Genomic DNA, 25,298 nt, shown 5'->3' on the forward strand with positions numbered 1-25,298 from the left:
GTTTTATGTACAGTGTGGCAGAGGTTAGTGGATTTTTTCCTGCTGGAATTTGGCTTAGATTTTAGGCTTTTAGGGTACTACATATATTTTTAATTTTGTTGCTGTTTTGTTAGTTTTAGGTTCAGCAAATTCTACAGTGATTTTCTGTGCGTGTATGTTGGCCTATTATATTGGTCTGTTTCCATAACAAAGCTTCCGACCTCTTAGGATCTGTCCATGCCTTAATCAATATTTGCTTGTGCATACGTGTGAAAACACAGAACTGCTGACATTTGCTCTTGTAAGTCCAGTAAGAAGTAGTCAGTCTTGGAAATAAGTGGTTATTTTATATGAAGTCCACAACTTGAGGAAATGAGCTCCACTGATGTATACTGCATCTTTCCCACGTAACTTCTATCAAATTGTTGACAGTTCTTGTCACTTATGGTTATACTATTACGCCATCTGCAAAAGTCCTCTGTGTGTATATCACACTGGATTTTCTGGGTGATTGAGTAAATGGGACCATTTGGTTTTCTTCCCAGGCGGGGAGCAGTGAGAAGAGGGAGATTCTCTGTTTTTATCAATAGCCTCTTATTTTCTTGGGTCTGAAGCCCACGTGTGAATGTGAGCTAACTGATGAGAGCCTAGAAAGCAGTAACTGCAGTCTTAATGGTCATGGTTTCTGGGCTTCGAACGAAAGAGAGAAACAACCAGGCTGTGTGATCTAGAGGAGTGTTGAATACGCAGCGTAAATTGATTTAAATAGGTGACAGGGGAATGCACAGAGAAAAGGAATAAACTATTGTTTGTGTCTGATGAGAGAAAGGCAGAGTGTAGTGGACATGAATTACAACGTCAGGTTCACAGCTTTGCAGGGACAGTAGGTGATTCATTTTGATCCCAAGGATAGTTAACTGCAGAAATGGATCCTCTGAGGAGGTTAGTGCACCTCTGGCCAGTATTTAGAACAACTCTTGCTCTCCACTGCATACTCTTTGTCATTGCTCATGATATTGGAGAGTGGATGACTTCTGGTGAACTTCCTTAACATCCAAATAAATAGATACTTACCTGGTCCACTGGGCATGATACAGCTGTCATGGAACCATTCTTCATGAAGCCCCTAAGGGCCATGGTTTTTCAAAGCTAAGCTTTCACAGCAGGTTGAAAAGCAATTGACTGGAGATTTTTTTATCGGTGAAGGAATTATGGTGCTTGTTCTGCTTGTGAATCATTTCAATTCTGTTGAAGTTACTTTGTATAACTGTATCTAATAACAATACAAGTAGTATAATAGGAAGTGACTTAGAGATACTCTGGGTGCCATAGACTCCACTAGTTGCTGAGTTTGTCACCAACTTTGTTTAATTCATGTTTGTCCTATTTCAAGTGCAGAGAAGCAGATAAGAAGGTTGCATGCAGGACTTGTTCATTATCCATAAAGTCTGTTCTTTGCTACAGAAAGTTTTATTCAAAAATTATTTTCATTTATGGTGGAGACGATAGTGTGTGTGCTTGCTTTCTACCATAGATAAAGTAAAAATCCTCTCTTTCCTTGCCTCCTCTTAGAAAGCAAATATTGGAAGACTTTTAAAGGTGAGCAGTGGGCAAAACTCTCTCTGCCTGTGATGCCGAAACATCAAAAACAGTGACAACAGAATTTGGGAGTAATGGAACAATTCAGCCCATCTCTCCAGGATTCAGTCTGAGAGATGGTTCTTCTGAGACTGGATGTCCTAATTAAATGAATGGAGCATGCCACTTGGCCAAGAGGTCTGCATAAGAACTTCCAAGGACATGAATAAGAAGTAGATCGTTAGGGTATGAGGTAGCCTAGTTTCTAGACACTACCAATAGTGTTTAAGTGTAGCTTTCTTTAACAGATTTATATTTTTCACTAGGCCCATTACAAACAAAAAGTTAGACCTGAAGGGACAGAAGCCTTAGGATCACCTTTCTAGCTGAGCGCTGTAACCATTAGACTGAATTAAAGCCCTGCTTTATGCCTAAAAGTGTCTTGTCTTCCAGGGGGATGTGAAGAATGCTCATGATACCTAGTGACCACAGATGCAGAAGGCATGGATGCAGCCATTTCTCTTAGGCTCATTTGTTCCTCTAGCTTTTTGCCAAGCACTACAATCACTAGGCTGCAGAAAGTCACTGGGGTTGTCATCTTAATCATCAGATCTAACCTCAAGAGCTTTCAGTGGTGTTTAAATCCTGGTCACAGTGAGCTTTCTGTGTGTCTCTGGACAAAGCAGTGAGGAATGGTTATCTGGAAACTGAGCTGCCTCATTAAAGAATGTCTCATGGCCAGGAAAGGTCTAGGAAAAGAGAGCCTTGTTTGCATATAGATGTGAGGCTGTTGCCCACATTCCAACTCTGCTGGACTAGATTGAGTTCATGTTTGTTTTGGTTTTTTTTTTCCTGGGAGGACATTTTCTGTGAGGTACTACTAGGGTCTACTTGTTTTCTTATAGGAATCTGCAAATTTTTCTTATTTTTGTAACTACCAAGTGTAAGAAGGTTTTGTTTTTCTTAGACTCTCTGAATGTCCAGTCAGTTTTGATTTAGAGGATTATTTGATTCCGAATTAAGCTGATCTTGTGCTTTACTGAGATCACGTTGAATTTGGAGGGCGGGTTTTACACTAAATGCTCAACTTCACCATTTCTATAATCTGACACAGCGTTTGAAACAGTGAAACACATGGGAAGCGAAACACAACCTTTAGGTGGTTCCTGGTACTTCTCTGACTGAATGGAGTAGGTGTGGAGCTGTTGTATATGGAGAACAAGGGAAGAATGTTCATACAAATATTCTAGACTTCTTACATTATAATAGCTATTCCAACATTTTTTTTTTTATAAACAAAGTTTTTCTAACTACACTTCAGTTGCACAAGGAGGGAGCAAAAAAAAAATATTGGGAGCTTCACTAATACTGTTTTGACTTCTTTATTGAAGGAACATAAGATTTTTTTCTTCTGTTGCACTTTTTGTCTTCTGATTCTTGGGTACTTCTGCATATGAAAGTTGTAGAACGTATTCTTTCTTCCCAGACCATCAGTGTTATCAAGAGACGCTTCTGCAGAAGGGATATTTTAGACTGGGTCTTAAGTTATAGGGAATATCATGTTCTTTGATTAAAAGATACAGTCAAACTTATAATCTAAATTCAAATTGAGCTCTTAGTGTTCTGAATAGGCCGACTGTCTGCTTGTGTAAGTAAAGGGAAGTAATTCATGTAATCAAATATGAAATCTTAATAGGCATTATTTACTGTTGAGATCTCCAGCGTTTCTGTCTTTCCATCACAATGCTTATTTCTACTTTATCTTCAATTTGGAAAACACTTTTGCTCTAACAGCTCCCCCCAGTTTTTTTAAACCCAGTTTTTTTAAAACGTGTAGAACTAAAACTTAAGCCTGAATTGTTCTGTCTCCTGAAAGTATCAAAGTGAAGTTCCAAGTCCAGTGACTTGAATCTGTTTTCCCTATCAGGCCTTTATTTGATGTTGTTTACATCAGTCCTGAATCAGTTGAAACCACACACTCAAGTTACCTTGTTATTACTACAGCAACTTCAGGATTGTACTACATTTCAGAACTTTTTCAAGGGTGGGAGGATGCAGTGAAGCATCCCTCAGGTGTGAGCTTTATTTAATCAAAGCCACTCGCCCTGGTCTGAATACTCTGCAATATATTCACGTGCTTTCTGACATGGTTTTAGGGCAGCTTATTTGAACTGATCCGGTAGAAAACGATTCACAATAAGAGTCTAGATTGTTGCATTGTTTGTGCCTAAGATAACTTCTGCTGCTTTCTAGTGAATTGCTTTAATTTGGAATGCAGCTTGAGAGTGATGCTATTAAAATGTGTTTGAAGATGTTGTTAGCCAAGTAACTGTGCAGTGTTCTTAAGCGTGTGAAAGCCCCGCAGCATTACCTCCTGTCCCTTTCTCCTCTGTGTTGCTGAAGCGCTGCTGTCTGTAATGTGGTTCAGTCTCTGTCTGTATGATGTTACCGTGTGCAAATTCATGTTTGAAATCTAATTCCTTTACTGTATGTTTAGCTGACATTCAGGGCTTTGCATGCTTTCCTGACTCAGTAATTTTAAAAGTGACATTTCTCTAAAGCTATTAAGGTAGTAATCCATAAACTATCAAATGGTTTAATATTTTCATTAACTTCTGTTAAATCTAGTATTTGAAACATAAACTTTTCAAGATCTCCAAATGAGTAGAATTTAAACCATTTGTTTCCAGAATATATTGATTTACATATATAAAAAAAAAAGTTTGTTTTTTTGAATAGGCTATACAAGGAAATTAGTTACTAAGAGCGTTAATTACATCAGGAAAGAACCTATAAGTGGAATCATAGACCCTGACAGAATGCAGAACTCTCCAGTAATGAATGTAAGCATTTACAGTGACAGTATTGATCTTTGTCACTGGTAGTTTTCTTTCACTCCTCACAACAAAGGATGCTTTTGTTTTCATGATTCCTAACTCCAAAAAGAAATTGACTTTGTGTTTCTGTGCTAGTCCTCACCGTGTTAATTTGAAATAGTCATGAAGACAATTTCTTGGACATGCTGGTGTGTGAGGATGTGCTCCCCTTACAAAGCTTTGGCTGCAGCTGAGAGTGAAGAAGTTAGAGCATTCCCCTGAAGAGCATACATCAGTGGCATAAATGTTGTTAGTATCCCCTCTCTTTTTTCTTTTAATTCCATGGGAAATTTCAGAAATTCCAGTACTATTCCCACTAAACAAATGGCAATTAAAAAAATCCCTGCAAGTGCTCTACAATTGTGGCAGTTGAAACATACAGAATCATTTACTCAGACGGTCTTTTAAGTTCCCTGAAACCCCCTAGGCCCTCAATCACATCTTCTGCCAGACACCAGTGTGCTGCAGCAGGACCGCTCTGTCACACAAGGAAAGAGCTAGTTCAGTCACTGCTCAGGGCTGCTTTCATAGGAATGTCATGATGACGACTGGCTCAATTGTTCTTGTCCTTTTGCAATGCACACGATTTTGTGGCAGTAGGTTACATTTCCAGACGGGCAATGCTTCAGCAATTACACGGAATCAGTTCATTCTCACACGACGAGCGTCACTATACTGCTCACACATGGATGAACAAAGGTAAGACTCAGAACCGCTGGCTTCATTCTTATCCTAGTACATCAGTTGAAGTGTCCTTCTGTGTTTCTGTCTGTCAGGTGGGTAGCAAATTGGAGGCTTTGCAATTGTTAAATTAGGTGCCTTCTACTTGTACACTGTTGCTCCTAGCTGGGATTTAACTATCAGTCAGTCCAGTGTTACAAAGGAGATTGGTTCCTGAGCATCCATCTACATCTCAGTAATCCACACCATGCATACAGCAGGGTTGAATGAAGCCATTTTGAGGCAAGCAGGACTACATTTGTAGCAGTATTTCTATATTATGGTCTTAACCCACACTGTGCAGCTGTTTGAAATTTCCTCACTGCAGATAATGACACTTTCAGTCAGAGCTGCATAGGCTATGGTCTACCAACCTGGATAGCAGCATCTCCCTAATGACAGTCATTGGTTGGCTCTCAGGAAAGACTTGAATAATCCTCACAGCTCCTCTGCTCCCAGCTGCAGGGATAGCCTGGAGACCTCTTTGGAAAGAAAAGAAAAAGGCAGTAAATGCAGATCTGCAAAGGGCAGAGGAGGAAAAATGACACGCTACCCTGGAATAGAGACAGCTGAGTGGTAATAGAGGGACTGCTGGAGTTGGATAAATGCATCTCGAAGAAAAGTGAACACCAACTCCCTCAAAGCAGGAGGCAATTCAGAGGCAGAAGCACATTTATGAGAAACTGTAATGTAGCAGAATATTCTGGAGAGAATAATGAGGGAAATAAAACTGTGGAGCATAAAATTATTTGCCTTTCACATATGAATGGCTGTCATCTCACTGAAACATGGAGACCAAGTAAACTTTGTTTGGCTCAGGTTAAAGGGAATACCTGAAGTGATATGGGTGCTGGTTCACAGCCATGCAGTGAGATGCAGCTGTCATTGTCATTACATCTGTATTGCCATGGAACAGAAGGAAAATATATGAGAAAACCCATAACAATGTTGCACTTGAAACTCATAGTCTGTGTTACAGATTATTGCTGAATGGCAGTGTTTGTGCATAACAACTTTTGACAGAAGGGGCATCCTTTTAAATGTAGAAATTAAGCTAAGTATGTTTTTTGTTTCCCAAAGAACATGTCTTTGTGTTTCTCTTAATGGAGTGGTTCCAAAATACAGAATTTGATTTATAATCTCTTTGAGGAGGGAGGTGTCAGAGGAACTTCACTGAACTAAGTTTTATTCCAAAATCTAGAAGATGAGAGATTTCTGCCTTCTTTTAGAGCTAGCTATTAAAGTCCCATAGTGATCGTAGCCTTCCATAGGTTTTGTTTTGCTGTTCGGATATGTTTAATGACATCAGACTTTGACAAGTGTCATGCTGATCTTTTGTGTTTCATTTTGAGCACTATATTTAATAGAAGCTTGCACAGTATGTTCCCGAAAGTGTCCCAAAGACTATATCTGTTAATGTCAGTTCTGCTAAGATGTCTTAGTTAACTGTACTGTACAGGAGAGAAGAACATTTCTTGTTAATTTAGAGAGAGAGATAGCTTGATGACATATGCGAATGGCACATCATATATTTTAAGGTCCATGTATCTAGCCTTTGCTTACTAAGCAGATACATTTTTGTCCTCCCAGTCAGTATCTTTCTTAGTTTGAGCATCACCATATTTGAATGTGACGACTTTTAAAGAGAAAATTAATTATGTAACAACATATTTTTAAAATAAGGTATCCTTTGAATTTTATGTGTTTATATATATATGTGTGTGTGTGTGAGAAGCCCTGATGATTTCTGCCTTGAAATTACTCCACTGCCCTTCTTTGCTCATCAGCTGCTGTCCTTAGGAAGGAGCTGGGCCAACCAGTCCAATGCAGAAGTGGTTGAGGTTATGGGAGTCACTGATTCACAAGGTATTAGAAGCTTTCCACATGAATAAAAATTCCCAGGTTTCTGCAGATATATTTAGCAGCACTGAGCTAGAATTAAAATCACAACAGTGCCTACATAAAGAAGGTGAAATAGGGTGAGGAGAAGGCAGTGCTCAGAAATTCAAATAGACACAAGTTTCTCTTTCATCAGAGCAGGCCTGAAGTGCCAGGGAATGCTCTCCTCTGAAGCTCCTTTTTGAAAGGCAGGCAGATGCCTCCTTGGCAGCTGTGCCAAGTATGTCTGAGCAGTGTGTTAATCAGGCATGTACGGTAGCACATATAGCAATGCCTGCTGTTGCTCCTGTAATGCTCTGCTGTGGTTCTCTCTGGTATTTCCCAGGTAGCTGCTGTGAAGAGGATAATTTCCACAGTTCACATGCAGTGATCTGGGTAGAGAATCTAATGCAGCATGTGGTCTGAGGAAGATCCGCCACCAAATGGCTGCTACTGGTGGAGGGAAGAAACAAGATGAGGCTTAGCCCAGTTTTAAACTGGAGTGCTTGAGGAGGCCCTTTTCTGATTTTATTCTTAACCAAGGTAGACAGTATTCCTCTTCTTTATTTCTGCAGGCTCTAAAGAGACAGCCCTCTGTGCTGAGATATGAGAATTTTGTGCCAAACAAATCTACTTCATCATGATAGGTTCAGAAGTGAGCCTTTTATTTCAGGTCTGATTCCTTCAGATATTCTCCATCCCCATAACCTCCTATTCCTCTGATGTTTGTGTTGCAGAAGAGAATGTGAGGTTTCCGGTGATCAAGACCTGGCTTTGACTACATGTTGGCAGACAGCAGCTCTGACACAAATTGCTTTGCAAAGACTATGCTGGTGGGCAGTGCTGCTCTCTTCTTCCCTCTGGCTCCCTTAGTCTCCAGGAACCTTTTAGCCAACATGTTGCCACTGATAACACATGGCTACTGCCAGCAGATCCCTTGCACAGTTTTGGCCTTCCTTCTTGGTGCAAGGCAAAGCAAAGCAAGGATCCCTCAGCCCTACAGCAGTCAGACCATGTTCGCTGTCACTTCCTCCTTAGGAGCTCAGGGTCTCCATCAGTGTGGCTCTGTCTCCACCTTGCTCTCATTTGTTGTCTGCTAAAGTTTAGGCAGAAAGATGAACCATTGGTTCACCATGCAGTTGTCATTGAGGGCACAGAGCAGTTTTCCTATCTCAGTGCCTGGGAAGCCTGAGCTGAGGTGTGCCCTGAGACATCTTGGCTGCTGGGATAGTTTAGTGATGTGTGTCTTTTCCCCAGAGAGCTTGACAATATACAGCAGCTGTGAACTTAGTGCTCTTGCTTCCTAGTTGTGGGAAAAGGAGCGGAGCAGAGAACATGTGTTCTGAAGTTGGAAGTGGCTTCTTCCTTTGTGTCCTACAGCGATGAGATACATGGATTAATATTAAATGCATTGGTAGCAGATGTGTCTAAAATTATTTCATGCTATTTAGAACAAGTCCTTTGAGCTAAGGCTGTTGTAAACTCTAATTAGTCTATGCTAATCTTCATAATAAGCAGCTATTTCTAATGCAGATCTAACTGATGAGGTCTGACAGCATTTTCCATGCTTATGGAAGGAAGGAAGCTGGTACGGTGATAGTATCACAGTGTTCTAGTTTGTGAAAATGCTGTGTTTTGAGTGCCCTGCAGGGCGTTTGTATTTGCTGTATTTGCTGCAGGCCTCTACCTGCTCTCACGTTACCAGCTTATGCCTGTCCAATTGTATTTATTTATGCAGAAAACCGAGAAAACTCCTTCAGCCGTTCCCGAAGCTCCAGTGTGTCGAGTATTGACAGGGATTCCAAGGAGGCAATCACAGCCTTGTACTTCATGGAGTCCTTTGCCCGAAAGAATGACTCTGCTGTCTCCCCATGCCTCTGGGTTGGAACGGGCCTTGGTATGGTCTTAATCCTCTCTCTTAACCTGCCTGCCAGTGACGACTTACGGCAGTCAGAGCCAGTCATGGTGTCACCGAGTGGTAAGAGTGCAGCCTTTTTCGTGTTTATTATCCATCTTGGACAATGGGGGAAAAACTGTGTGATTTTATGCGGCTTTTCTGCCAGAAAATTCTCAGGAAATGTATTAAGTAGCAGTCATTCACTACATAGATATTAAAAAGAAATTCTTTACTGTGAGGGTGGTGAGACTGGAACAGGTTGCCCAGTGAGGTTGTGGATGCCCATCCCTGGAAGCATTCAGGGCCAGACTGGCCAGGGCTTTGAGCAACCTGGTCTAGTATGATGTCCCTACCTATAGCAGGGGGTTGGAACTAGATGATCTTAAAGGTCCCTTCCCAAACCATTCTATGATTCTATGATTAAGGGCACACAGGTAAAAAGAGATGCATGTGAGAAACCCACAGCTTCACGAACTGAGGCACTTTAACTGCTTTAATCTTGAAGGTCGCCCTACACCTTGAGCAAAGTCACACTTATTTCTTGTGAGAACAGGGAAACTGGCAGGGATCCTTCATATTGGGAAACTGCAGTCCTGTGTGCTGCTCTGATGCTATCCTATCTGGGATTCTGTGAACAGTTTGGCTGTCTTTCCTGTCAGAAGGCTGCAGAGAAGCAGAAGGGAGCTCAGGAAAGGAAACACAAATGTTGGCAGGTTGGTGTACCAGGAGAGATCTTTGGCTGAGTGAGTGACAGATGGCAGAGCAGAGAGGACAGAGGGCTGAGAGAGGTCAGGGCTAAGAGACAGGATGTGCTTATTGTGTTGTGAGTAAAATAATGCCAGAAAACAGGGTGCCGCAGGAGTAGTGATAAGCCCCCCCACTCTTTTTTTGTTTAGAAAAACAACACTGGATGGACACCAGACTAAGGGTAGCAATTTTACTGGTGGGGGAATAAATAATCCTACTGGTAGTGATAAATTTAAAAGAAAACAAAAAAGCAGGGTGGGGGGGGAAAAGCAGTCTATCCTTATGGCATTCAGTCGTATGTGCTACGTAGGTTATTTGACATGGGCTGCCTGAGACCTTTCAGTAGTGACAGCCTATGTGTTCACTTTCCTGTGTGGTCAGGAAGAACTGAGTAAGGAAGACCTGTCACCCTGGCTAGATAAATGCATTTTCTGTATTTACAAAAGGAGAAGTCGGGTGTCACCTGTGCTGTGGATCCACTGTGCTGACAAGCAGTTAAATTGTGGTGCCAGTGCCAATGAGAGAAGATTGTATTTTGCAGGCACAGTTCTGACACTGAAAGGAGCCGTGCTGACCTTCGCCTGCTTGGACTGCACGGGGACATTGATACATCCACCTTATGAAGTATGGAGGGACCCACACAGTGCTGATGATGGTGAAAAAACAAGGAAAAGAAAACTCGTCATGCATTCCCCTTCCTCCTCCCAGGATATGGGTGATCATCAATTTGCAGTCATTTGTTCAGAAAAACAAGCCAAAGTCTTCTCATTGCCTTCCCAAACATGTCTTTATGTCCACAACATCACCGAAACGTCCTTTTTATTGCAAGCAGATGTGGTCACCCTCTGTAACAGCGTCTGTCTGGCGTGCTTTTGTGCCAATGGGCACATCATGACACTGAGGTACTTATCTAACTAATCTCATGGCAAAACTAAGCAAAGAGGTGGCACAGTGCCATCGCGTTCCACTTGCATTTGCTGCGGTGTGCCTACATGGTTGATGCTCTGAGTTAGCTCCCTGATAGATGCATTTAGTGCATGTTTTATATACAAGTAATTGCTCTCCTGGGAGCATTGCCTTGCCCGCAGCCATACCTGTTCCTTGGCTTGCCTCTGCGTGGGGAGTTAAGGCAGTGGAACAGCAAAACAAGCTCTTCCATTTCATAGCAGCTCCCCCATGATGACAGCTGATGGTTGATGACTTATAACTGGCATAAAACTTGTAATTTTTTCTCCCTACTGTCAATCGGGTATAGAGCATTAAGAATAACTCGGGCATAGAAGTGGTACTTTTTATCCAGTGTGAAGGGTCCGGTCCCATTTCAGATTTTTTGCACTCGGTGCACTTAGTTTCTCTTCCTTGCTGTTGCCCCATTGAGCTGACTGCGCAGCATCACTGCAGTTATGCCCCCGCATCCCCACATCACCCCTTCCCTGGTCATGCCATTTAAATCTGGGCAGTGCCATCCTGCTGTACAGCCAGTGAGTTGAAGCTGGAGAAGCTGGAGGACAGCAGAGAGGTTGCTGGAGCCTTTGCTCACAGTGTGCGAGCAGGACACTGCCACTTGCCCAGCAGTGACTAGAGGCAGGACTCAACCTGCACATTGCCCAGCCACGTGGCACAAAGCCATGTTTTGCAGGTATGTCCCACATGGCAGGAGCTGCACATTGAGGCAGGGCAGCTGGAACTCCTTCCTGCAGAGAAGCAAAGTAGAAAGGAAGGCACCATGCGGATGGCAGATTTTTTTTCACCTTAGAGCTGTGACTAACTCAGGTCTCTGCTTCACTTCAGCTTGCCCAGCCTTCGCCCACTGCTGGACATCAACTATCTGCCTGTAACGGATATGAGGATAGCGCGGACCTTTTGTTTCAGTAACGAAGGGCAGGCTTTGTACCTCAGCTCTCCCACTGAGATCCAGCGCCTCACGTACAGCCAGGAGATGTGTGACAACCTGCAGGTAGGAATCGCATCCTTACTTCACACTGTCTTTGTGTGGGAGGGCTGGAGGCCTGAGCAGCGAACTGTGCAAGTGTGAATTGCCACCTTTGCTGCTAGATTTCTCAAAGTAGCATTTTACCAGGCTATGATTTCTAGTCAAAAGTAAGACATGATAATTTGTTGTTCAATGTAAGCCTGCGTGTCGGTGGGAAAAAAAGAGTGAGTATTTTAGTTAATTTTTAGCATTTTAAGTGAGCTCAAGGACGTGTTCCTTCATATTTGCCATTCTGATAGAGCAGAGAAAGGTCATCTGCTCTGTTGCTGTTTGGTCTTTTTTGTGCTGCTGTCACTGTGTTCCTGTGCTCCGATGACTGGCCCATGTCTGCAGCTTGCCCTCGCCTAATTATAGTCTCTGCTGTCTCTGTATGGAGCCAAATTTACACCCAAGTGGGACTCTTCACAGCCTGCTTCTATCAAAGCCTGCCCATATGAGAAACCAACTGTTAAAAGTGACTGAAAGAAAAGAAGGAAAAGTTACACATTCAGAGCAGCCATAGCAGTAGGTACCAGCATGTGTCCAATGCATAGAAACTGCCTCCATGAAAATATGCATCCTGCCATCATTTATTTTTCAGATTTTAACTCTAAAAGCATCTTAATACTTACAACTTCCAGTAGATGGGTGACATGAGACAAACAGGTGCTGATAGTATCAAAAAAATGCACTCTGTTTTAATGTATTTTTAATTATTTACCATCATTTTCACTCCAGCATCTCCCACTGTACATTAAAATGCAGTAGCTACAGAAGTGGTCTAATTAAAAAAATTTATTTTGAGCAAAGCTCTTTACAGTGTTGGGTTTGCCTTTTTCTAATGAAAATGCAAATTAAAATGTCATTTACTGAAGAGGAGGAATTGTGAGAGGTTACAAGGAGAAACATGAGGAATAAAATAAAAAATAAGAAGGTGAACAAGTTCTAAGTTATGTAATTAGCACTGAGCTAGGATAGAAATACAGAAGAAATAGTCTTGCCAGCACTTATTGTCCCCTAGAGAATAACGCGTGCTGAGCTGCTTGAATCACATCTCAGCAGCACGTGTCTCAGGTCTGAAGGAGTGCTGGGAGGAGTGAGCATTGCATACAAGCTCTTGCACATTGGAAAATAGATCATTTTGCAGGGAACTAATTTCAAAATTATCGGAAAGTTTGCTCACTGCATCTGGGAAAGTGGATTTATAAGCAAGAGGCTGTTATAAGCTAGATTGTTAGTAGCCTTAACAGCATCGTGCAACAACAAAATGGAAACAGCCCTTGCTTCTCTGTACTGCTGAACTATGGCCGCTTCTACCTTGGCTTTTATCCAGAAGAGGACATAAAGGGCTTGCACAGCCATTATCCCAGTATAAAAAGCAGATGACCAGGTATCACCTGCTACCCAGGAAAACAAGGCAAGCTGCATGAGAGAGTCCACTCAAGCTCAAAAGCTGCAGTAATTTTTCTCCCTGGATCAGGTGACAGTGCAGGGGAGCAGTAAGTGTGAGTCACCGCTTTGTCATTGGCACTCAGCTTCTCAGGAGCCGAGTGCTTTGAGCAGCACTACAGCTAGATGTGCCTGCTGAGGCTCAGATGAGCAAACACAGAGCTCAGCAGCAGGGCAGCGACTGTTCTCGTTGCACAGACTCACTGGTTTTAAATACTAATGGGACTCCGTGCTTTCTGTATCAGTTTAGTTCTGGAGATCCAACTTTTTCTCTTACTGCTGCAAATAAAGCTGGACCTGAGATTTGTTTGGCCCTAATTCAGTTCACCTGCTCTGCTGGAAATTTCAGTTTCCACAGCAATGCTTTCAGACACTGCCTGATGGTGCTGCCAAAACGCACTGTAAGAATGAACTTGGAGAAGGGTGGATTGTGGAGGGCAGTGGGTTTTTATTTAAAAAAGAGCAACTCTGAACTTCTAACAAGGACTGAACTCAGGTGTGTTATAAACAGAGAACAGAGTGACCATCCTGCTAGCCTGAAAATTACTAAAGCAAAATGCATAATTCATGATAAATTGTTTATTCAATTATAGTGTCACCACTGTTGTTTCTAAGCAACATGTAATGTCATCACTGATATTTCCGTGATTTATATTGCTTAAAATGTTTTCTCTATAAACACAAGACTGGGCAGGGAAAACTAAGTCCTTTTAAAGCATTAGCGAATCTAGAGAGTCCCAGTATTCACCTATCGTATAACACAACTGTTAAGTACTGATTTTGTTCTTCATACGACACGCTTTTAAAATGACTTGACTAGATCCAATGCGTTTGGCTCCTTAAGCTCATGCAAATGAAACAGCCCCCCCCCTGGACCTGCTTCCATCTCAGTAATTTTTCATGTGATTTTTGTCTGACTTTGCTAGGACATGCTTGGGGATTTGTTTACTCCCGTGGAAACACCAGAAGCCCAGAACAGAGGCTTTCTTAAAGGGCTTTTTGGAGGAAGTGGACAAGCTTTCGACAGAGAGGAGCTTTGTAAGTGGTTTGTCTTTTTCTTCCGTGAATTAATACGTGTGATTGCCTGCCCTTGTCATCTAGGACACACAGAAGATTTATTTTAATGACAAAAAAAAGAAAAAATTAAAGAAAAAAAAAAAAAAGAGGACAGCGTGAAGAAAGAGCAGACTTCTCAGTTGCCCTGTCTGTGACCTGTCTGTGATTCCTTCATGGCAGCAGCTTCCTTTGACCGATAGAAGGGCTGGGAGTATGGCTGCATTGTGGATGTGAAACAACAGAGAGAAAATCCTCTACGTGTGCCATTGCAGTAAGGTGGCATCGAGGACCACAGCCTCTCACTGCCCTCTGTATTTCTCCTTTGCAGTTGGTGAGGCCACGGCAGGAAAAGCCTCTCGCAGTCTCGCCCAGCACATCCCTGGATCAGGTGGAATTGAAGGTGTGAGAGGAGCTGCAGGAGGAGTCATTGGGGACTTGACTCGTGCTCGTATTGCTCTTGATGAGAGAGGACAGAAACTGGGAGAGCTGGATGAAAGGACCGCGAGCATGATGGCCAGTGCAGAGGCATTTTCCAAACATGCACATGAGGTAAGAGCACTCTGAGCTAAATCATACACTCAGAACTAAAGATCACCAAACCTGCAGCTGAGCCTTTGCTTCCCTTCTGGAAAGTCAAGTGCTGTTCTCCTCATTCACGCAGTCACGTTGTTTGAGGTGTGCTCACATTAACTTGCATGTCGTTTTTCCTTCCCCTGCCTCCACGCAATGGAAAATCTCCAAAGAGATTTCCACTGCACAATTCTTTCATGTTTCCATAATTTAGAACAGGGTACTTCTCATCTTGCACTTTTTTCACTAATCCATTCTGACTGGTCTTTGTTTTTTTTAAGCCACTTGGTCCAGCAGATCTATGCAGTAGGGCAGAATACAGGTAGGTGGCTGTGTACATAGTGGCATTCACAGATCTTACTAGGAAGATGAGGAGGAACCCTCTGGTACAGTGCTGTGATACAGTTGTAAAGAACAGGGCTGGCTGGGATAGACAGCTTCTGTGCTTAGAGTCAGACATAATAGAGTCAGAAGGCTCTTCCAGCCCTAGGCTGGGAATCAATTAATGATTTTTTTTTTTTTTTTTTTAATTTATGATAAAACAAGGTTAAAGAATACTCCCCCAAGATGCATGTTTTTCAGTTAATTGTACAGCTGGTTGAATGTGCATTAAATCTCTGGGCAAGACCTTTATATTCTTATTAGCTTTCATGTGTGCGAGGCGAAGAAACTTGTCTGAAATGCGAAAAGAATTTATTCAGGGCAACTCTACCATGCTGTACATGTATGAACTTCTTCAAAAACTGAAGTGGTAAAATAGTTAAATCTCCTCAGGAGGAATCTTTTAATGAACAGAAGTAATAGGTAAGTCATTGCTTTTTAAAAAGCATTTGGTAATTACAAAATTAAATAAATAAAAAAATAAATAAAACCAAGATTTCAGTGAAATCAAGACTTGGCGACAGTGTGGGCAAGAAGAAATGGCAGTGAGGTACTTCACTACTTCTGAAGTTTGTGACGCCCTTTTTTTTCCCCCATTTCTGTAGGTGATGCTGAAATACAAGGACAAAAAATGGTACCAGTTTTAAACTTCTAAAGAATCTGCTTGTGGCTTTGTTCAGAACACTGCTGAGGGAAGCAACGTTCATTCCCAAATCTATCAGTCATCGGCCCAGAAACAATTTTTTCTCCTAGAAGATGTTTTCCTCTTACTGTGTTGGAATCATCGCAGTGGGCATCAAAGAAATTTTCCAGAACATGAGTTGGAAACTAGAGTCATGGGGGCTTTATGGCAGCAACTGGTTTATGCTGTAGCCAGTCTTTCCCAAAAGGAACTCAACCATCACTGTGGCATGTAGCTTTTCAGAAGCTGTAGGTATGAACTGTGGGGAGCCGTGTCTGATTAAAAATACTCTGTAAAAACTCGAATGTTAATGCACTTAGAGAACTTTGCATGGTTAATTGACATTTAAAAAAAAAAAAAAGGAAAAAAAAAAAAAGGAAAAGAAAAAAAAAAAAGCATGTTGTGACCGAAGAAAAATGGGATTAATTTATATTGAGCAAAAAAAAAAAAAACTTAAATGGCAAAAATCTGTATTTTTTAAAAATGAGACTACAAAAAGCCAGTACATTTCAAGCATGTTTGCTACTGTTCTCAACATAAAAATGAGTTGAGCTGCATTTTCTTATCTGCTACTCATTTCCCTTGAAAAACCTTGCTTGAAATCAGTGCTGTTTAACTCCTTCCGGAAGAATAAATAATTTCAAAAGCCTATGTCCAAATTTTACAGATTTTTCAAGTAGCTAAACAGGCACTATCTGAAATGTCATTAAAACATGAGAGCAGATGAATTTAGCAATTCAGAGTACATGACATGTTGCCCTTATCTGTACTTTTAAAAATGAGCCCTAGATTTATCTCAGTAGTCCTTGAAGGCGTCTGTGGCATTTGTCATCCCTGTGGTTTCTCTGTCACTTGGTTGCCTTACTTCTCTGTTGCAGGAATAGAAAACAAACTTACAAGAATCTCTTCTTGAAGTTAGAGGGGGCAAAAAGGGAAACCACTGGGAGAGTCCCATCAGTTTTCACTCACAAGCTGCTCAACAGCTTGCCAAACAATGAGTTTTTTCTTAAGTGGTTGGTTGAAGTTATGCTGAGGAAACTGCACAGTAACCCCATAAAGCTAGTGGAGAGAGCTCCCAGCAGCAAGTCCTCAAGGTGGGCCGCAGGAAGAGCATGAAAAACAATTATGATATGTCACTGAATTGGCACATACAGAAAATGACACCACAGCTGTGTGGCAGTTGATTCTCTGCTCACACCACAAAGTAATTTGCTTCTCCTTCTGAGTGGGTTGTTTGGTTTCTGCAGTGGACTCTGCAATACTTTCCAGTCTGCAGAGACAGAAGAGAACAGTAAGTAGAACCCATCACTTATTTATACAGATGGGTTTTGAGTTTATAGATACAGTACAGTGCCACACAGATGAACTGTTCACTTAAAAATTGTTCCAAGATTGCCTTGGAACCAAGGCTCTGAAGACTTCTTTTCATGTACCTGGACAGAGCTCCAAATTAGAAAAGGAAAGATAGGAAAAGGTAGAAGAGCAGCAGGTGGAAAATTCTAAAATTTTCTATATAAGAGAAATGGAAGATGTTCCTTCAGGGAGTCCTGGCTGACACTGATGCAAACAGACAGCATTGCAGTCATAGCTAGAGCTTAACTTCACTAGATTTCTATCATACCCATGCTCAGATTATCTGTCTCAAAGATGCCTTTCCTCTATATTTTGCTTTCTTAAAATAAAACAAAATAGTACAGGCTAGAAATCTGGCTTTGCTGTCATCCCAGCTGCACAAGCTAAAGGGATGGAACAGATCTGACATGTGAAGTTTTAAATTCATCCTGGAGCACAAGAGTTGTATGCTTTACAGCACTTTTATGTTTCTCTGGGGGCAAAATCAAAAGAAGAAGCCTGACTGGTCTGGCTGCTTTGGGAAGGAGACCAGACGGGTTCTTCTCTGTCACAGGAAGAACTGAACTGTAATTGTGAGAACAGTAGAATCTTGGTTGGAAAAGGGTCAAAGGTCAAGTGATGCCTGTGGTTCAACTGAGAGTTAAGGAACTGAAATTGTGCATGACCCAGAGGAGGTCTGTGCATTAAGTGTCTGAGGAAAGAGCAAACTCCCTGCTCTGATGCCAGTATAAACTGGGCTGGGGAGATCCTTGCAGTGTCCCCATCACAGAGCTGACTGCTCCCCTATGAGAAGTATCACTGTAACCAGGCATCTGGAGTGAGAAACAGCTACACTACCACAGTCATTTTCTCTTCTGTTTCAATGCACATTCACTCTGCTTGTGCACTAGCCTGCACCACTAATGAGTCTCTGGGCAACAAAGCCTTTTTGTGCAAATTGTTCAGACCCCTCCAGCCAACCTTATAGACTTAATTCTTTTGCTCTTCTCTGCTCTTACGGAGAAGTTGAGGAGTCTGCATCAGTATCAGCATACCAATCAGAGAGGGTTCTGTACCCATTCCTACACTTACTTATGTCCTAAGGTGGTGCAAATGAAAAGGCCTGTGCCAGTTCAAGCATGGCACCATGTTTTCCACTGTACTTAGTAGTGGAATTTATTAAATATTTATTTACTAGTTAGTTTCCACTATTAATTGGTGTAATTGGACCTTAGGAAATGAGCCAGGTGAATGCAGGCACACTGTGGCACACTGACATGACACGGCAGCGAGCAGTGCTGCATGAGCTTCCTCTATGCTGCACCTCGTGTGGGTGCTCACAGTGCAAAGCTCCCCTCAGCTTTGATGTCAGCAGTCCCTCCAGGCTGGAGCAGGACCCTGCTCGCTTGTTGGAGAACCTAGTGTAAAAATTGGATAATGGCCTTTAACTGCTAATCACCACAGTATGCCCAGAGGAAAAAAAGTGTCTTCAGCAAGTCATGTGTGCAGTGTCAGACTCACTGGGGCAGCCAGCCACTCTCTGTCTTAACAGCAGGGAAAAACCTGCCCGTAGATTTCCATCTGATGCAACAGAAGAATTAGAATTCAGCATCCCGTAAACTTACAGTTTTTAATAAAAAGTTCCAAGCAGCTTTTCTCCAGTACTCCCCATTGGGTCACAGCTGTATCTCGCTTTCCACTCTACGTATTTTCAGTATTTCCAGACAGTTACAGATCCTTATTTCTGTTACGTTTGCCACTCGTGACTATAATTATCAATTTTCTTGTAGGCTGTAGAGATCTAAAAAGTTGTATATGTTTGTATATAGAACATTCTATATATAAAATATATATATGTAATGTATATGTTGTATAAGTTTGGTAGTGCACACTGTTAAATGCTTTCTATTGAGATTTATCATGTATGTGAAAAAAACTTCACTTAAAAACGTCAATGAGGGAGGAAGAGCTCTTGCCTGGTTATTTATGCTGTCCCTGTGCGTTGAAGTCACACGCTTTCAGCGTTCCACTAAGAGCACCACCTACAGCCCGAGGAATCTCCAGCAGTGTAATCCTCAATTACAACAGACCCGAATGCCTGGAAATATTTGTTCCATGTAAAATGCTTCTGTTCACCTGAATGCCCTTCTCACTCCCAGTCTTCTTTACAGGAGTGCCCACTCACAACCATGTCCCCACCCCCGACGCACCCAACAGCAGCACCTGTTTGTCTGGGTTTGGCCACTTGTTTTCACCTGTATTCATAGGGATGTGTATAGACTGAATATGCAGAGAAAATACATAAAATCAGATTATTTGTATGTATCAGAGTAGGCAAGTCTCTGGTGAAACACAGGATATTTGTTAAAAAAAATAAATATTCCATTCAGTGGAGGGCTAATTTAAGCTTCAAATGCTGAGTGAAGATGAGCTGAAGGAAGAAGTGAGAGTTGGGTTTTGCTTTGTATAATTACTGTTTTCTAAATGTTTTTTTTTTCCCCACAGTTCTCCATTCCTCTGTTTGCATCCATTAAACATCCCCTGTATTACCACTATAGCTTCCTACATGAATGTTTAAATTCTCTATTTGCTGCACGTTGTATAAAATTACCACATGTAGAAATCCTCTAAAAGTTTACAAAGCCCTTTTACAAAAGCCATTTTACAGTAGGATGTATTATAATGAAGTTTTTTTCAAGATACAGTTTAAAGAGTGAAGAAAATGCTGCAGCTTAGCTCAAAGCTGTGTTACACCTCAGGGCTCCTCCCTTTATGAACTGGGTGCATTGTAACAGAAGCAGAAAGCCCAAGTTCGTTTAGTTACACCCCTTAGTATCCTGGCGTATTGTTTTCCATAACCTAAAGGTGAATTCAAGCACAGACTATTTCAGTGTGGAATGGTTTTTTGCCTTGGCGTGGGCTTGGTGTGAACACACTCTCTCTCATTAAGGAGCCACATGTGGCCATTTGGAGTCTGCGCTTCATCTCGGTGTGAGCGATAGGCACGTAAATCTGTGTTTCCATTCATGTGTTCTGTTCTGTGATTAAATCCGCAGCTCAAATGTTGTACTTCTGTAGATAGCAACCAGTGCTCAGATTTGGTGTCATTTCGGTGGACAGAGTCTGTGTGGCTTTAACAGCCATCGCTTCCATCGCAGAAGGAGGGCAGTGCTGGGGTGAGCCACGCGCTAAGCTAACCCCATCCTGTTCCCATGGGTATCCCAGGGCAGCTCCACAATAGGAAACCTACAGCAGCTTTAACTGAAGCTGTTTTGAGTTCCCAATTTAGGAGGAAAAAAGAGGGAAAGAAAATAAAGAATTGCTAAAAAAACTAGTTGGTGTAGATCGCTTTTTTTTTTTTTTCAGTGTGTACTCCTATGTTATTTGCAGCAGTTCAAAAGGCAAGGGGCTTGTGCAGAACATTTGGATGGAGTTTACACTGCTCACTTAGGAACACAGAAAATCCTGTGGCACCTGTTGCTGAGACTGGGATGCTCAAATCCCTTCCTCTGACAGCAAAAATGGAGTCACAGCCTGAACCCAGGCAATGCTCCTGTGCTTTACAAGTTGCTATAACACCCATCCCTGGGAGTATTAGCCCCATTATGGACTTCTCCGCTGAGTGTCCTTCATGTCACTTCCACCACAGGGCAAGAACAGTCCTGTACAGGCTGACCTCTCAGCAGTGCAGAAGCATGCTTGTTTAATTGCCAGCAATATGATTCACTTGCTCTGCCAGGAACAGCACACTTTCATTCTAGTTCACCTTCCATATTCCAGCTACAGATTTAGAGGACAAAATGGTAAGAAAAACCGTACAAGTCTCAATAAAATGAGAGAAGAAGAGGAGAAAAGCAAAAGGACTGAACTGGTTCAGAGCATATGCCAGCTTTCATCATCTGTCTGTCTTTTTCTGCTGCCCTGTACAGGAATGTGCAGCGCTCTTTTAGTAGGCAGTGCTACCAAGGAGAGTTTTGTCAAAACAAGCAGGACTAAACAAGGTTGCTGTATGCATATGAGGAAAGTGCCGGGGGAGCCGTTATTAGCTACTGATGGGAGTGGTTCCTGTACTGAGTCTGGAAAGCCTTGCCCCGTACTGAAAGGGGTTCAGTGTTAGGATGAAATGTGAGCCATTTTGATAGGAAAGTGGATGTGAACCAAGTAGAACAAGACTGCTCAGCAAGTCATGGGAATGGGCTGTACATGTGAGAGTTTGGGGCATGTAGGGTCACACTGAGTGAAAAAAAAGTGCAGCCTCGGTGACTGCAGCTGTTTGTTGGCACTGGATCCTGTCCCTGTTGGCAGCCAGACACCCACCTGCTGCTGCATCAGCCTTGCAGAATGGCACAAGGCAGGAGGAGGCAGGAGCAACTCTGAGTGACAAAATGCCAAAAGAAACATGACTGCTACCCTACCTGTGGGTCCCTCCATCTTCCTCCTGGGCTGCCAGACCACGAGTGGTGCTGAGCACACTGAGGTGCTGACTGACAAAAGCAGGCAGGCTGGAGACTCCAACAGCCAGAGGAACAGAGAGCAAGCACACAGAGGCATTGCATCCTGGCTACAGGAAGAAAAAGAGGGACCTGTGCTCTGAGTACACACTCCTGAGCCAGAGAAAAGCTATTTCCAACTGGGCCTCAGCCCACTGCAGGGGCATAGGGAGGGAGACACAGGCAAAAATATGTGAATAATGCACACAGCCAACCTCTTCCTGGCTCACCTACCAGCTTCAGAAATTAACGAGTTTCATTTTCAGCAGCATTCCCAGCAGTGCCTCAACTTACTTAAGTCCTGTTTTGCTTCCCGTGCTTGGGGGAATCAATGAGACTCATTGGTAGTTAAAGCCTAATCAGAATGAAGGTTGCAAATAGCAGCAATCAGGCAGCAGCTCAGAACCAGTTCTGCTATCATGACTCAAACACAGCAGCTGCCTCATAGAGCAGTGGCCACTTTTATCTTCCCATTTGCTCCAAATTACTGCTTAATTATAATGAAGTCATCAAGTTTGTTTATCAAAATAAGTTTAGTTCGGTGTCAGTCATTTCATTGATTAGCATCCCCATCTGGGGGCCTTGCTGAGAACCACCTTCTGCACTCCTAAAGGCAGTCTGCAGGAAGGGAATGCTGCCATGTGCCAGAGAGTGGCTGAAATCACAGAGGCTGCAGCAAGGCCTGAAATCCAGCACAGGTGCGTCACTGCATGACACCTAGGAACAGGAACTCATTCACAAGCTGTGTGAATCGGTAATGAATCCAACCCAGCATCGATAGAGGGAGAGCACACAAATGGTCTGACACCAGGGGGCTGCTGTTCAGGTCTGGTAATAACAAAGCTTTAATACGCCCAGAATAGAAAGGAAGCGACTGCCTTATCAAATGAATGCCGTGGATAAAGAGCTCGGCTATCAGGTGACAGATGTGGTGGAAAACCACCATGCAGAGAGGGCAGAAAGGAAACAAAAAAAATATATATATCTCAATGCAAAGAGAAGAAAAACATAAATCAAAACAGGCAGGTGGGTCAGCTCCATGCTGGGAAGGGCAGTGGGGCATCGCTGCTTAGTGCCTGCCTCCATACCACGTGTCTGTTCTGCTGCATGCATCCTTTGCAGTAAGGGTGACAGAGCACTGGCACAGGCTGCCCAGAGAGGTTGTGCAGTCTCCTTCCATGGAGATATTCAAGACCCATCTGGATATTTACTATGTGACCTACTGTAAGGTACGTGCTTTAGCAGGGGAGTTGGACTTGATATGTTGAGGTCTCTTCCAACCCCTGTGATTCTGTGATTGTGTGATTAAAGCCCAGGATGTGGCCTTTTGTGCATGGGCCCCATTAACACCTTTTGAAACTCACCATTCCCATGAAAACTTGGTGCCCAATGCTTCTTTCTGATGTCAGGATAACAGCCACTCCAAAACCACCACATTTGAAGTTCCAACATGCTCTCAGGCTGCTCAAAGCCAACTGCACAGGATCGTCAATCCAGTTATAAAGGAAACTTCAAAAGGACACTTCTGACAAAGGATCTGGCAAAGTTCAGAAGTGAAAGGAGAATAACTAGGAGTGGAAAATATCTCAGAGGAGGCAGGTACAGGAAAAAAGAGGCTGTTTGCACCAAGGAGGAGCTGCAGATGAGAAGACGTGATAAAGCAATTACAACAAAGAAGATGGCAGGAGGCACCCATCCTCCCTTTCTTTTAATATACAACGGCCACACAATGAAAATCATGAATCCAAGGTCAGGCATTGTTTAAAATTAACAAAAACAGTTGAACTTGCGCAGTCCATGCAACAATCTGGAGGGAAATGAAACCATGTGATGTGAAGCTTAGCCAAAGCAGAAGGTGTTAGTAAGCAGTGCCACCACACATGGGCAGATCACTTCCCTGCCAGCTCCTCCCTCAGTCTGAGGAGCCTCAGGTGGCTCCTGTGTGCAGCCTCCTCCTGCACAAGCAAACCTTCCTGCCTGTGTCAAAGACACAGAAGCTGAGCATAGGATGAGAGCCAAGCAGCTTTCAGCAGGCCACCGACGTGAGGCTTCCCCGCAAGACCAGTCTGCACCAAGAGACACAGCTCACACCCACCGCTCAGGGAAACTCTGCTAACACAACCAATCTCAACCACCACCAAGGTGAGCACCTGAGCTCACCAGATCAAGATGTTTTTCATATTTTTTTTTCTCGTTATTTAAAGTGAAGGCTTTGGCTGGAGATTTTGTTAGTTACAAGAGTTCTAACATTGCCCCCCAGTTGCACAGCTGCTCCATGAGAAATGCAGCCAGCTGAAAGCCACCTCTGCACTTCAACATCAGCTGCAGAAACCACTGCAGAATGCTCCTAGCTGATGGCTGTGGAATTCAACAGTAACGTACAAACACGGTGATATTTTATTTGTTTGTCCTGTACACAATTACACATAAAAACTTCCAAATAATCTTTGCTTTAATTAAATAATCTAGTTCATTTCATATGTAGTAAATTCATTAGGCTTTGTTTTAAATTACAAGAACAATTAATTTAAATACTGTGCTTTTAGTAATTAATAGTTTCCACAGTTCCATAAACATGTCTCAGCACCATCTGACCTTTGGAAGGCTCAGCATGGTAAATTCATAGCAGCTTCCACATCCCTGTTCAGAAGATGGTTCACAGTGATGACCACAGAAACACAAGCAGGACACCTGCTGCTGCCTGCTGGTGTGCTGGGCATTGCCCTGAGCAGCTCATGGTGTCTTCCAAAAACGAGAAAGCCATGTTTCACATCTATAGCTCCAGGTCCTGCAGGTCTCCCCAGCTAGGTCCAATTTTCACTTTAACATTCAGTTTTACTGAGAGTTTGACAGCATTTTCCATCTCGTGCTTGACAATCTGAGCTACCTGCAAGAAAACACACACAGAGTTTTGCAGCACTGTGTAGGACCCAAAACACAGCAGCTCAGTGCTCTTTCTGTTGGTAGCTGTGGTGGTTGGGCATCTGAAGCTCTTCCATGCATTCACTGGCACTGACTTCCCACTGATGGACATGTAAAGGAACAATTTAATCCTGATTAGGATTTATGAACTGGGAACCTGCTTGAAAAAAGTAACATTTTATGCATTGCAGAGTTGGGTTTCACATTACTTAAAATTACTTAAAAAAAAAGCAAAAAACAAAAAACAGAAGTAAATTCCCATTGAATGCTTCAGAGTACAGCACTCTCCTCTTCCACTTTGTTTGCATAAGTGAGCATTTCATGGAGTCTGCTCTAAAAACAGCAATGTACAGGAAGCAACACACAAAAAATAAACAAGTGCAAAGAGCTGAAGAGCTGCGCTCGTCCTCCTTTCGGTGTGAGAGGCAACCTGTGAAACAAATTCTATGGAATGCTGAGAAATACAAGTGGATTTGCCCTCAGTTTGGTAGCAGCAACTCCAACTTGCTGCCCTCCAAAGACATTTCTAAGAAAATCTTCATTTAGGTACAGTGTTGGGAACTCAGAGGATATTTTTGCTCTGGACGTTCTGGATTGTGAGACTGGGTATTTTTTACCATGATCAATAGCTGTCATGGACCAAAAGCCCACATGGAGCCAGCCTGTTCTGCTTCCTTGTATGAGAGAATCTTTTCATCCACACTCACCCCATGAACCACAGCTGAGTAAGAAGCAGCTCTGAAATGATTGAGGCACATCTCAGCCAGAA

The 25,298-nt window shown here is 42.7% G+C and overlaps 2 protein-coding genes across 3 annotated transcripts in view; one reads left to right on the forward strand and one right to left on the reverse strand.

Moving 5' to 3' along the window:
* STXBP5L (syntaxin binding protein 5L) overlaps window positions 1-15,750 on the forward strand; it is a gene marked incomplete at both ends in the record, with an annotated part of 176,517 nt that extends 160,767 nt beyond the window's left edge. For both annotated transcript variants that reach the window (XM_079546881.1, XM_079546882.1), the window contains 6 exons: window positions 8,770-9,015; window positions 10,223-10,577; window positions 11,467-11,632; window positions 14,023-14,134; window positions 14,481-14,701; window positions 15,709-15,750. In XM_079546881.1, the coding sequence (XP_079403007.1) occupies window positions 8,770-9,015; window positions 10,223-10,577; window positions 11,467-11,632; window positions 14,023-14,134; window positions 14,481-14,701; window positions 15,709-15,750 (1,142 nt within the window). The remainder of the gene's footprint in view (window positions 1-8,769; window positions 9,016-10,222; window positions 10,578-11,466; window positions 11,633-14,022; window positions 14,135-14,480; window positions 14,702-15,708) is intronic.
* Window positions 15,751-24,380: 8,630 nt separating this feature from the next.
* POLQ (DNA polymerase theta) overlaps window positions 24,381-25,298 on the reverse strand; it is a gene marked incomplete at both ends in the record, with an annotated part of 55,294 nt that continues 54,376 nt past the window's right edge. The window contains one exon of the mRNA XM_079549345.1: window positions 24,381-24,494. Within this exon, the coding sequence (XP_079405471.1) occupies window positions 24,381-24,494 (114 nt within the window). The remainder of the gene's footprint in view (window positions 24,495-25,298) is intronic.

This window comes from Tetrao urogallus (genome assembly GCF_951394365.1).
Source record: "Tetrao urogallus genome assembly, chromosome: 1".
Lineage (NCBI taxonomy): Eukaryota > Metazoa > Chordata > Aves > Galliformes > Phasianidae > Tetrao > Tetrao urogallus.